At 42.0% G+C, this 13059-nt stretch overlaps 1 protein-coding gene across 1 annotated transcript in view; it reads left to right on the top strand.

Annotated features, from left to right (window-relative positions):
- Positions 1-13059, top strand: part of PDIA3 (protein disulfide isomerase family A member 3) — a 23334-nt gene that overhangs the window by 1660 nt on the left and 8615 nt on the right. The window contains exons 2-5 of the mRNA XM_032297659.1: positions 4165-4243; positions 6107-6224; positions 9759-9866; positions 11778-11907. Of these exons, the coding sequence (XP_032153550.1) occupies positions 4165-4243; positions 6107-6224; positions 9759-9866; positions 11778-11907 (435 nt within the window). The remainder of the gene's footprint in view (positions 1-4164; positions 4244-6106; positions 6225-9758; positions 9867-11777; positions 11908-13059) is intronic.

Below are 13059 nucleotides of genomic sequence, written 5' to 3'. Positions count from 1 at the left end.
AGCTAATTTTTGTATCTTTTTTTTTTTTTTTTTGTAGTAGAGATAGGATTTCACCATGGTGGCCAGGCTGGTCTTGAATTCTTGACCTCAGCTGATTCACCTGCTTCAGCCTCCCAAAGTGCTGGGATTACAGGCGTGAACCACTGCACGTGGTATAGTGAAAGCTTTCTTTGCAGTTGACTTTGTAGACTAGTATTTGTTATTCATTATGGAGTTAATCATTGTGTGTGTGTGTGTGTGTGTATATATATATATATATATTTTTTTTTTTTTTTTTTTTAGACAGATCTTTGTCTTGATCTTGGCTCACTGCACCCTCTACCTCCCAGGTTCCCACGATTCTGCTGCTGCAGGCTCCCGAGTAGCTGGGATTACAGGTCACCTGGCTAATTTTTTGTATTTTTAGTAGAGACGGGGTTTCACTATATTGGCCAGACTAGTCTCGAGCTCCTGACCTTATGATCCACCCACCTCAGCCTCCCAAAGTGCTGGGATTACAGGCATGAGCCACTGTGGCTGGCACAATCGTTTCCCATGAATTTCTCTGGGAAAATAACACTATTTAAATGTTTGAAACTTTCTGAAAATTTATTGATCAGTGTTAACATTTAATATTAAGTTCTCAACATCTATTTATGTAAGATTTGTGTGTTACCCTCTAAGACAGTAGTAATAAATAGCATTGGCCGGGCACAGTGGCTGACACCTGTAATCCCAGCCCTTTGGGTGGCCAAGGTGGGCAGATTATGAGGTCAGGAATTCAAGACCACCCTGGCCAACGTAGTGAAATCCCGTCTCTACGAAAAATACAAAAATTAGCTGGGCATAGTGGTGGACACCTGTAATCCCAGCTACTCGGGAGGCTGTGGCAGGAGAACTGCTTGAATCTGCGAGGCGGAGGTTGCAATGAGCTGAGATCGCACCACTGCACTCCAGCCTGGGTGACAGAGCAAGTCTCCCATCTCAAAAAAAAGTAATAATATTTATGCTGGTTCCTTTACTTATAATCCCCACCCCCACCCCCTAATTGATCTTTTCAACATCAACATTTAGCTCAAAAATTTTTCTTCCTTCCGTGGACAACAAACTGGTTGATCCTGCCTCTCTGTTGGCATCTAATAATCTCTGTCACCCCTGCCAGATAGGTATTCCTATAAGGAAAGGACTATATCAATTTTCTTATCAGAGTCTTAAAAAGCACTTGACACATGGTATGCATGAGGTGATGATTATTGGGTGAATGTAGGTTGGAATTCATGATCAAGTGCCAGGTGCCATCCTTGAGGATAGATGGGATTATTTGTATTTTAATATTTTCTAGGGGTGGGTGAAAGGTAGTGGTTAATCTTGAAAGATCTATGTTACCTGACCCTAATTTCCCTTAAATTCTACCTCAGTTCCATTCCTAGTGGATTTGAAGAGGGCAGTCTCCTCCAGCCTCATTGAAACTCTTTGTGGATTTGATGACCTTATGGATATTGCCAAAGTTTAAGATAGTGGATTTTAGTCCCATCCTTGCAGCTTGCACACACACCTAGTTGCTCCCCGGATTTCTGGAGATTCTCATTCACTAAGCCATGGATACTTTTTTTGTTTTAATGCTCCATGGATTTTTTTCATAAGCATCTAGAGTTGACACCCACTGGCTTGACCTAGTAACTATTTTATGTGATTTTTTTTTTGTCTTAAAATGTTCGAAGATGCCTCACCCTTGACAACTACCATATATTCAACAGAAATCTCTCTTCTGTCTCTTCTTAGTTCTCATTGCTGCCACTCTGGTCCAAGCTTTTATTATCTGCCATGTGAAATACATTATCTTATAGATGGCTTTATTCTTGTCTGTTTTCTCCGTTCTTGTCAGTCTTTTACATTGCCGATTGATATAGTCTTAGTACAGGTGCACGCACATTTATTATCTCAAAAAGCCCTTCACAGTTCTCTGAATGCATCATGCTTACTGGTACTCTTTTATGTTGACTGTACTCTCCCCCTATCTTGAATTCCCTACCCTCTCCTCTCTGAAGCATTAAATCCTTAAAAAGACCCAGATCCAATTGTTACGCCCTTTAAAATACATTTACTATGCAATATTAAAGGAATACAGAGGATATAATAAATAATACCCTATTTCACACATATAAGATATCACTAATTTTGAGAGGAACTATTTTGTGTCTCACTAAGAAATCCTACCATTGAAACTATAACATGACTGCAAAATACATCTTAATTTCAGGGAAAAAAAAATGTATCTGGGAACTACAGCATAAGGAATACTCTTTGTTTGCACTCAGTCTGAAAAACATAGCTAGTACATTTGAAGTCCCCTATGTGCCCCTTTATCATCTTATACACTCCTTTTTCCTGAATTTGGTGTTTATCATTTGGTTCTTATATATTTAATAGACCCCCTGAAGACTTTGGAGACTAAGCTCTTAGAGTCCTTTATTATTATTATTATTTATTTTTTTATTTTTTGAAATGGAGTCTCAGTCACCCAGGCTGGAGTGCAGTGGCGCAATCTCTGCTCATTGCAACCTCTGCCTTCAGGATTCAAGTGATTCTTCTGCCTCAGCTTCCCAAGTAACTGAGACTACAGGTGCACTGTCACACTCAGCTAATTTTTTATATTTTTGGTAGACATGGGGTTTCACCATATTGGCCAGGGTGGTCTCGAACTCCTGACTTCCTGATCTGCCCACCTCAGCCTCCCAAAGTGCTGGGATTACAGGGGTGAGCCACTGCACTCTGCTGTATAGTCCTTTATTTTAAACAAGTTTTAGATGTACAGTATTTCCAAGTTTTTAATCACTTAATAAAATGACAGGTTTCTTTATTATATTATCTATTTTTGCTGTCTATGGGGAGGTTACAGAGCTCACCTCAAAGTGATCCCTCTGCAACCCATTGGCTTTTGAAGAGGTGATGTACAGGTGGTGCTAGCTGTGTATACACTGATTAGGACTTTCTGGGCAGAGGAGCAGGTGCTTCTGGTGGCCCTCTGGGAAAGGTATTCTAGTTATCAGTTCTCATAGCCAGGCGAACTGTGTAGCTGTAAAAATCAGGTCTGCCATCTAAAAGACTTAATATCGTACTTTGTCCATCAAGAAGGACCAGCTGTAATGAATATATATATATATATATATAAATCATACTTGGGACATCACAGGGTTTCAGTCACAATTACCCCCCGCCCAGACGGAGTCTTGCTCTGTCGCCCAGGCTGGAGTACAGTGACACGATCTTGGCTCACTGCAACCTGCGTCTCCCAGGTTCAAGCAATTCTTCTGCCTCAGCCTCTTAAGTAGCTTGGATTGCAGGTGCCCACCACTACTACAGCTGGCTAATTTTTTTTTTTTTTTTTTTTTTTTTGAGATGGAGTCTTACACTGTTCTTCCAGCTGGAGTGCAGTGGTGAGGTCTCAGCTCACTGCAACCTTTGCTTCCTGGGTTCAAGTGATTCTACTGTCTTAGCCTCCTGAGTAGTTGGGATTATAGGTGTCTGCCACCACATCCAGCTAAGTTTTTGTCTTTTTAGTAGAGACGGGGTTTCACTATGTGAGCCAGGCTGGTCTCAAACGCCTGACCTCGTGATCCACCCGCCTCATTGTTAGTAGAGACGGGGTTTCACCCTGTTGGCCAGGCTGGTCTCGAATTCCTCACCTCAAGTGATCTGCCTGCCTTGGCCTCCCAAAGTACAGGAGTGACATTCAGTCATGATTTTTAACAACCACAATACTGGTTTCTCAGGGAAAAATGTATTTTCCTCTGGGGAAGTCTATCAGAAATGGGATTATTTCTATCTTGTCCATTCAGCCTCATTAATTGGTCAAAAGGGCATTAACCCGTTCAACCCTTTAATATGGTGTACACTTTTGATTACAACTTTTATAACTTAGTTATACTTTTTGTATTGAGAAAATAGAGCTGCCCTGGGCTAAGCCAGTACTATAGAGTCAACCTCAGTCTAGAGATAGGACCTTTATCTTCCGAGAGATCTAGTTTACTTTAATGAATGTTGTTCATGTAATGATTTTGCTATTGGAAGCATCTACTAGCTCAAAAGTAGTATTATAGTGTGAGATTCTTTCTGAAAGTGAGACAAAATTTACAAATTCATAGGATTAAACTGAGAGTTTGTTTTTTTTTAATATGTATTTAGGTGTGGACACTGCAAGAGACTTGCTCCTGAGTATGAAGCTGCAGCTACCAGATTAAAAGGAATAGTTCCATTAGCAAAGGTAAGTACAGGTGGATTCTTCTCTAAAGGATGTGAAGTATTTTAAAAAGTAGTTTCGCCGGGCGCGGTGGCTCATGTCTTTAATCCCAGCACTTTGGGAGGCCAAGGCGGGTGGATCACGAGGTCAAGAGATCGAGACCATCCTGGTCAACATGGTGAAACCCCGTCTCTACTAAAACTACAAAAAATTAGCTGGGCATGGTGGCGCGTGCCTGTAGTCCCAGCTACGTGGGAGTCTGAGGCAGGAGAATCGCTTGAACCCAGGAGGCAGAGGTTGCAGTGAGCCGAGATCGCGCCATTGCACTCCAGCCTGGGTAACAAGAGCGAAACTCCATCTCAAAAAAAAAAAAAAAAAAAAAAGTAGTTTGTTGTCTCTGCTTTGTTACATGGAAAAAAATAACAGTTATAGTTTGTAAGATTAATGTTCATTTTCTCTGCTCTTATTCTGCTAAGAAGAGTGAATACTAGTTTCTGGGCAAATATACAAATGACTTAGTTTCAAAAGATTAAGAGTAGTGGCCAGATGCGATGGCTCGTGCCTATAATCCCAGCACTTTGGGAGGCCAAGGAGGGCGGATCACCTGAGGTCAGGAGTTCAACACCAGCCTGGCCAACACGGTGAAACCCCGTCTCTACTAAAAATACAAAAATTAGCCAGGTGTGGTGGTTCACACCTGTAGTCTGAGCTACTCAGGAGGATGAGACAGGAGAATCGCTTGAACCCAGGAGGGCAGAGGTTGCAGTGATCTGAGATCATACCATTGCACTCCCGCCTAGGCAACAGAGCAAGACTCCATCTCAAAAAAAAAAAAAAAAATCATTGTTGACTGACAAGCCTAGAGTAAAGAAAAATAATAATAATCATTGAGTAAATGAGTTCTATAAACTGGCATATGATAATTACAATAATGGAAATGATATGAGGATATTGATGAATGTGTAACCAAATGGTCAACTATAAACTTGGTATTTGTTTTTACAATTAAAGTAATCCTTCCAGAATGTTGCCATTCTGTAGCAGACCCATAGTTGTTCTAGTCTAAAAGCTCATACCTCTGCCAGCCTCAGATATAGTTCATGGCTATTTTTGGAAACTACTTTTAATCCTATCAGGCAGCTTGCCATAGGAAAAAAATTTCAATCACAGTTTCTACCTTCTGCGCTATCGCCTGTGTGACTATAGACACATTAATTTTCTGGATCTCAGTTTACCTATCTTAGAGCATAAGGATCATACTCAAGAATCTTGTGGAGATTAAATGAGATAATACATGCAAAGTACTTGTAGCACTGCCTGGTTTGGAGTAAAGGGCTCAAAAGAGGAAATTATTTTCTTTCTTCCTGATAGGTCTCACTAGATATGTTCTATTATGGTATATCCCAGACCCAGACTAGCTCAGGGAACATGTAAACAAGTATCAGTCCCTTTGATAATAGCTCTAGATGATTTGCAAAATCAAAATATATTCCATCTAAAGGATATGTACACCCATTCTCTTGATGATAGTCATTAATCAAAGTAAGCCACTGTTAATAATTTAAGTGATCTATCCCTCATGTGTTCTGAAGCAGAAAAAAGATGAAGACCACTGCTTTAGCTAATAGAGACTCGAAGGGCAGAATTTAAACAGTAGTTTTGTATTTTGTATGAGGCCTAGAAATCTCAATTTTAAAGAATTCCTTAGGCAGTTCTGATGTAATTAGGCAAACGCCAGTCTGCCTTTAAAATCTGATGTTATATGGCTTATATGCCAAGAATTCCTTGATCCTCTTAGGATTTGACCAATCCTAGTATTTTGAGAATATAAGAAGAACCTGCAGCACATTCTTGGATAAGAAATAGTTTGTGTGTTTTAATCTTTAGGTTGATTGCACTGCCAACACTAACACCTGTAATAAATATGGAGTCAGTGGATATCCAACCCTGAAGATATTTAGAGATGGTGAAGAAGCAGGTGCTTATGATGGACCTAGGACTGCTGGTAAGGATCCTGAATTACATTCTGAAAACTAATGTTAGGTACCTTACTCCTTGTAATGGAAACATAAATATTTGTTTTTCTACACAGGATACTTTCAGTCTTAAAAATTCCTCATCTAAGAGGTCAGTTTGGTGGTAGACCAAACCTCTAAAGGAACAGATTATATAAGTAATATAAAAAGACCTCTCTAAATGAACAGATTATATAAGTAATATAAAAAAAACATGAACTTGATTTATAAGGTCAGCTAGACACTTTTTCATTTTACAAATATTTATTGAGTAATTACTCTGTGCCAGATAGTCTAAATATTGGCATTTCTTTTTTAGGTGCTTGGCATTTATTGATAAAACAGATAAGATCTCTACTCTTGTGAAGCTTACATTCTGGGGGATGAGGGAAAGAAGGCAACAAACAAGTTTTAAAAATATATATGACCTGGGTGCAATAGCGTAGACCTATAGTCTTAGCTATTCAGGAGGCTGAGGTGAAAGACTCTCTTGAGCCCAGCCTTTGCGATATAAATGAGTCTCTGATAAAAAGTATGGACCAGTCGCAGTGGCTCACACCTGTAATGCCAGCACTTTGGGCGGCTGAGGAAGGTGGATCACAAGATCAGGAGTTCAAGACCAGCCTGGCCAGCATGGTAAAACCCCATCTTTACTAAAAATACAAAAATTAGCCGGGCATGGTGGTGCATGCCTGTAATCCCAGCTACACAGGAGGCTGAGGCAGGAGAATTGCTTGAACCCAGGAGGTGGAGGTTGCAGTGAGTCGAGATCATGCCACTGCCCTCCAACCTGGGCGACAGAGCGAGACTACATCTCCAAAAGAAAGTGGAAACTTTGTGCACTCTTAGGAATATAAAATGGTACAACCACTGTGGAAAACACAATATGGTGGTTCTTTTAAAAATTAAAAATAGGGTCGGGCATGGTGGCTCACACCTACAATCCCAACACTTTGGGAGGCCAAGGCAGGCGGATCATTTGAGATCAGGAGTTTGAGACCAGCCAGGACAACATGGTGAAACCCCCCTCTACTGAAAATACAAGAATTAGTTAGGTGTGGTGGCACACACCTGTAATCCCAGCTACTTGAGAGGGTGAGGCAGGAGGTTTGCTTGAGCCCGGAAGTCAGAGGTTGTAGTGAGCTGAGATTGGGCTGTTGTACTCCAGCCTGGGGAACAAAACAAGACTCCATTTCAAAAAAAAAATTAAAAATAGAAAGCCAGGCACAGTAGCTCATGACTGTAATCCCAGCTCTTTGGGAGGTCAAAGTTGGTAATCACTTGAGGTCAGGAGTTCAAGACCAGCCTGGCCACCATGGTAAAACCCTGTCTCTACCAAAAAATAGAAAAATTGGCCAGGCATGGTCCCAGCTACTTAGGAGGCTAAGACAGGAGAATCTTTTAAACCTAAGAGGTGGGGGTTGCAGTGAGCCAAGATTACACCACTGCTCTCCAGCCTGGGTGACAGAGTGAGACCCTGTCTCAAAAAATAAAAATAAAAATGGAATTACCACATATATGATCCAGCTTCTCTATACCCACCTCTGGGTATACAGTAAGTTCTCAATGTTGTCAGTAGGTTCTCAGAAGCTATGATTTTTTTTTTTTTTGAAACGGAGTTTCGCTCTTGTTACCCAGGTTGGAGTGCAATGGCACGATCTCGGCTCACCACAACCTCTGCCTCCTGGGTTCAGGCAATTCTCCTGCCTCAGCCTCCTGAGTAGCTGGGATTACAGGCACGCGCCACCATGCCCAGCTAATTTTTTGTAGTTTTAGTAGAGACGGGGTTTCACCATGTTGACCAGGATGGTCTCGATCTCTTGACCTCGTGATCCACCTGCCTCAGCCTCCCAAAGTGCTGGGATTACAGGCGTGAGCCACCGCGCCCGGTGAAAGCTGTGATTTTTAAGTGAACAACTCTTAACGAAACTTGTTTTTCCCCCCTCATCAATGTTATAGGAAATTGTTATTCTAGGACTTGCTGTGCATTCTTTGTCTTAAAGTTGCAGTTTCTGAGAACCTATGAGTAATATTAAGTGAGGACTTATGTATACACAAAAGAAGATAGTTGTACACCTACATTTACAGCAGCATTATTCATAGTAGCCAAAAGGTGGAAGTCACCCAAGTATCTATCAGTGAATGAGTGGTAAACAAAATATGGTTTATGCATCCAGTGGAAGATTTTCAGCCTTAAAGAAGAAAATTATGACTACGTGCTGCTATATGATTCCACTTACGTGAGGTAGCACAAATAGGATACGGAACTGTATGTTTAAAAATGCTTGTGGTGTGCAGTCACTCACGCCTGTAATCCCAGCACTTTGGGAGGCCAAGGCGGGCGGATCAACTGAGGTTGGGAGTTAGAGACCAGCCTGACCAACATGGAGAAACCCCCGTCTCTACTAAAAATACAAAATTAGCTAGGTGTGGTGGCACATGCCTGTAATCCCAGCTACTCGGGAGGCTGAGGCAGGAGACCTGCTTGAACTCGGGAGGCGGAGGTTGTGGTGAGCTGAGATCTCGCCATTGCACTCCAGCCTGTGCAACAAGAGCAAAACTCTGTCTCCAAAAAAAAAAAAGGTTAACAAGGGCTGGGTGTGGTGGCTCACTCCTGTAATCCCAGCACTTTTGGGAGGCCGAATCAGAAGGATCAGGTCAGGAATTCAAGACCAGACTGGCCAACATAGTGAAACACCATCTGTACTAAAAATACAAAAAAGTAGCCAGGCATGGTGGCAGGCACTTGTAATTCCAGCTACTCAGGAGGCTGAGGCAGGAGAATCACTTAAACCCGGCAGGCAGAGGTTGCAGTGAGCCGGAAAGGAAAAAGATTAACGAGTCCCATGCCTGAAATCCCAGCACTTAAGGAGGCTGAAGCGGGTGCATCGCTCAAGCCTAGGAGTTGGAGGCCAGCCTGGGCAACCTAGTGAGATCCTATCTCTATGAAAAAATACAGAAAACTAGCTGGGCATGATGGTGCATGCCTATAGGCCCAGCTTACTCAGGAGACTGAGGCAAGAGGACTGATTGACCCAGACTGAGGTGAGAGGACTGATTGACCCATAGAGGTCAAGGCTGCAGTGAGCAGTGATCCTGCCACTGGACTCCAGCCTGAGCGACAGGAGACCCTGTCTGAGAAAAAAAAAAGATTAGAAACAAATGTCCATCAATTTTGCAATTGTGTTTGGTTAAATAAATTAAGGCACATTTACAGTGAAACACTATGCATTTTAAACAATGTTTCTGTTAAAAAATTTTTAAAAGTGTAATAACTATGTCACTGTAACAAAAGCTTGAAGTAGCTATGTATATGTAATTGCCTGTTTATGCGTAAAATGTCTGAAAGGATATACAAGAAACTGAAATCTTACAAGGAGGAAACTGGGTGACTAGGGACAAGGGTGGCAAGAAAATTTCATCATATACCCTTTTGTGCCTTCCGAATTTCGAATCATGAATAATTGCCTTCTCAAAAATTATAAATAAGTTGTGTTGCTATAACTTTTATTTTGACTTCTAAGATGGAATTGTCAGCCACCTGAAGAAGCAGGCAGGACCAGCTTCAGTGCCTCTCAAGACTGAGGAAGAATTTCAGAAATTCATTAGTGATAAAGATGCCTCCGTAGTAGGTAAGCAGCAAATATTAAACCATACCACACAATTATCAGCTTGGTTTCCAAAACCCTCCATGTCTGGGAAAGCCACAATATTAAAGCACTTAAGGAAACCTTGAAGCAGTTCAAAAGGCAACTGACAGAATTGGGTCAGCATTGCTATAATGTGGGGGGGCAATTGGTGTTTTGTTTGAGTGGGTTTGTGTTCTTAAAGATGTAAAGGTTTAATTTCAATTAGGACAAGGATGGGGTGAGCATGGGGGAAAAATAAAGGACTGGGATAGGAATATCTTGACCATTTTCTAATGCTTTTTAAACTCTGAAATTTAACTCATATAATAGGGTAGTTGTGACAGAAAATAAGGTTTTAAGGTAGGAAGATACAAGTAAATAATAAACCTCTGCTATTTCCACAATAATTAGGGGACTTAAAGTCTGATTGGTAGGATTTGTCTTGTTTTTGCAGCAATCATTGCTTTCTCGTGTTGCAGTCCTATCTCATTTTTAAATGACATGAACCAGTTAAACACTTTCTGCATCTTAGATGTTCATTGTTTTGTTTTTTTAAATTTGATAAATTTGTCTAAAAAATAAATTTAAAAATAAAAACTATATTTGTGCTTCTCTTAGTCTCCTAATTTCTGTAATAAAACTGACTTTCTGGCAGCAGAATGTCATTTATCATTTAAATTTGGCTAAAAGCCACTTTTTATCTAGGTTTTACTGATTCTTTGTATTTCACAAGGAGTTAACGTATATTTATTAAACACGTATTTTTTTTTTTTTTTTTTTTTTTTTTTTTTTTGGAGACGGAGTTTCACTCATGTTGCCCAGGCTGGAGTGCAATGGCGCGATCTTGGCTCACCGCAACCTCCGCCTCCTGGGTTCAGGCAATTCTCCTGCCTCAGCCTCCTGAGTAGCTGGGATTACAGGCACGCACCACCATGCCCAGCTCATTTTTTGTATTTTTAGTAGAGACGGGGTTTCACCATGTTGACCAGGATGGTCTCGATCTCTTGACCTCGTGATCCACCCGCCTCGGCCTCCCAAAGTGCTGGGATTACAGGCTTGAGCCACCGCGCCCGGCCATGAACAAGTATGTTTTAGTCACTTTTCTAAATGAGTAGATCTAAAGACAAATACTGAGAAAGAAAAAAATTGGGTGACGTGATTTACAGTTTAACATATCATCTTAATTTAATCCTTCTGATATCTGAAATAGTCCCTGAAACTCTTAAGAAATTAAGCAGTTGGAGGCCGGGCGCGGTGGCTCAAGCCTGTAATCCCAGCACTTTGGGAGGCCGAGGCGGGTGGATCACGAGGTCCAGAGATCGAGACCATCCTGGTCAACATGGTGAAACCCCGTCTCTACTAAAAATACAAAAAATTAGCTGGGCATGGTGGCACGTGCCTGTAATCCTAGCTACTCAGGAGGTTGAGGCAGGAGAATTGCCTGAGCCCAGGAGGCGGAGGTTGCGGTGAGCCGAGATCGCGCCATTGCACTCCAGCCTGGGTAACAAGAGGGAAACTCCATCTCAAAAAAAAAAGAAATTAAGCAGTTGGCCAGGTATGGTGGCTCACACCTGTAATCCAAGCACTTTGGAGGCCAAGCCAGGTGGATCACCAGAGGTCAGGAGTTCAAGACCAGCCTGACCAACATGGTGAAACCCTGTCTTTAAAAAAAAAAAAAGTAGAATGAAGATTGCAACACTGACAAATCTTCTTCCTTGGCTCTCTCCAAAAATGTTTCTGTAAAGGGTAGAGGGGAATTTCTCATCCTAAATGTGCCTGTCTGAGGTAGTCATGGTAAAGCAGGCCTAGTCCTGAAAGTAGAATGAAAGCCTTGAAAAATAGACCTTTATGGTTTGGAATGTCTATCCGTCAGGACTTACTGCTTCTTCCTTGTGTTTAATATTTTCTGTATAGGTTTTTTCAAGGATTCATTAAGTGAAGCGCACTCTGAGTTCCTAAAAGCAGCCAGCAACTTGAGGGATAACTACCGATTTGCACATACGAATGTTGAGTCTCTGGTGAACGAGTATGATGATAATGGAGAGTAAGTGATCTGAGTTGAATCTCTGGACCAAGATTTATTGTGTGAACTGGTAGTTTTTATTTATTTATTTTTTTGAGACACGGTCTCAACTCTGTCACCCAGGCTGGAATGCGGTGGTGCGATCTCTGCTTACTGCAACCTCTGCCTCCCAGGTTCAAACAATTCTCCCACCTTAACCTCCCAAGTGGCTGGGAGTACAGGAATGCACCACCACACCCAGCTAATTGTTGTATTTTTAGTAGAGAGGGTTTCACCATGTTGCCCAGGTTGGTCTCGAATTCCTGGCCTCAAGTGATCCACCAACCTTGGCCTCCCAAAGTGTTGCGATTACAGGCATGAATCACCATGCCCTGCTAAACTGGTGATTTTTATACCTAATTTTTCCAAAAGGTTTATTAAGTGCTTTTTTTTAGACAGAGTTTCACTATTGTTGCCCAGTCTGCAGTGCAATGGTGCGATCTCGGCTCATGGCAACCTCCACCTCCCAGGTTCAAGTGATTCTCCTACCTCAGCCTCCTGAGTAGCTGGGATTACAGGCATGCACCACCACACCCAGCTAATTTTGTATTTTTAGTAGAGATGGAGTTTCTCCATGTTTGTCAGGCTGGTCTCAAACTCCCAACCTTAGGTGATCTGCCCACCTCAGCCTCCCAAACTGCCAGGATTACAGGCGGAAGCCACTGTGCCCAGCCTTATTGCGTACTTTCAAGGCATTATGCTACATGCCAGAAACTATTGCTGCCTTCAAGGGACATTCCTCTATCTAGCAGAGGGAGATTATATACGTGAACATATGTAAAAATGTAAAAAAACATATGTAAGTGTTACATGTTATAATAGAAATATATACAGACTGGGTTGGAAGTACAAAAGTGGGAGTGATGGCCGGGCGCGGTGGCTCAAGCCTGTAATCCCAGCACTTTGGGAGGCCGAGGCGGGTGGATCACGAGGTCAAGAGATCGAGACCATCCTGGTCAACATGGTGAAACCCCGTCTCTATTAAAAATACAAAAAATTAGCTGGGCATGGTGGTGCATGCCTGTAATCCCAGCTATTCAGGAGGCTGAGGCAGGAGAATTGCCTGAACCCAGGAGGCGGAGGTTGCGGTGAGCCGAGATCGCGCCATTGCACTCCAGCCTGGGTAACATGAGT

This window comes from Sapajus apella, unplaced genomic scaffold (assembly GCF_009761245.1).
Source record: "Sapajus apella isolate SASKATOON/1434 unplaced genomic scaffold, GSC_monkey_1.0 scaffold37, whole genome shotgun sequence".
In the NCBI taxonomy this organism is placed as follows: domain Eukaryota; kingdom Metazoa; phylum Chordata; class Mammalia; order Primates; family Cebidae; genus Sapajus; species Sapajus apella.
The sequence above is the reverse complement of the archived record's forward strand: the minus strand, read 5'-3'. Positions and strand labels throughout refer to the sequence as shown.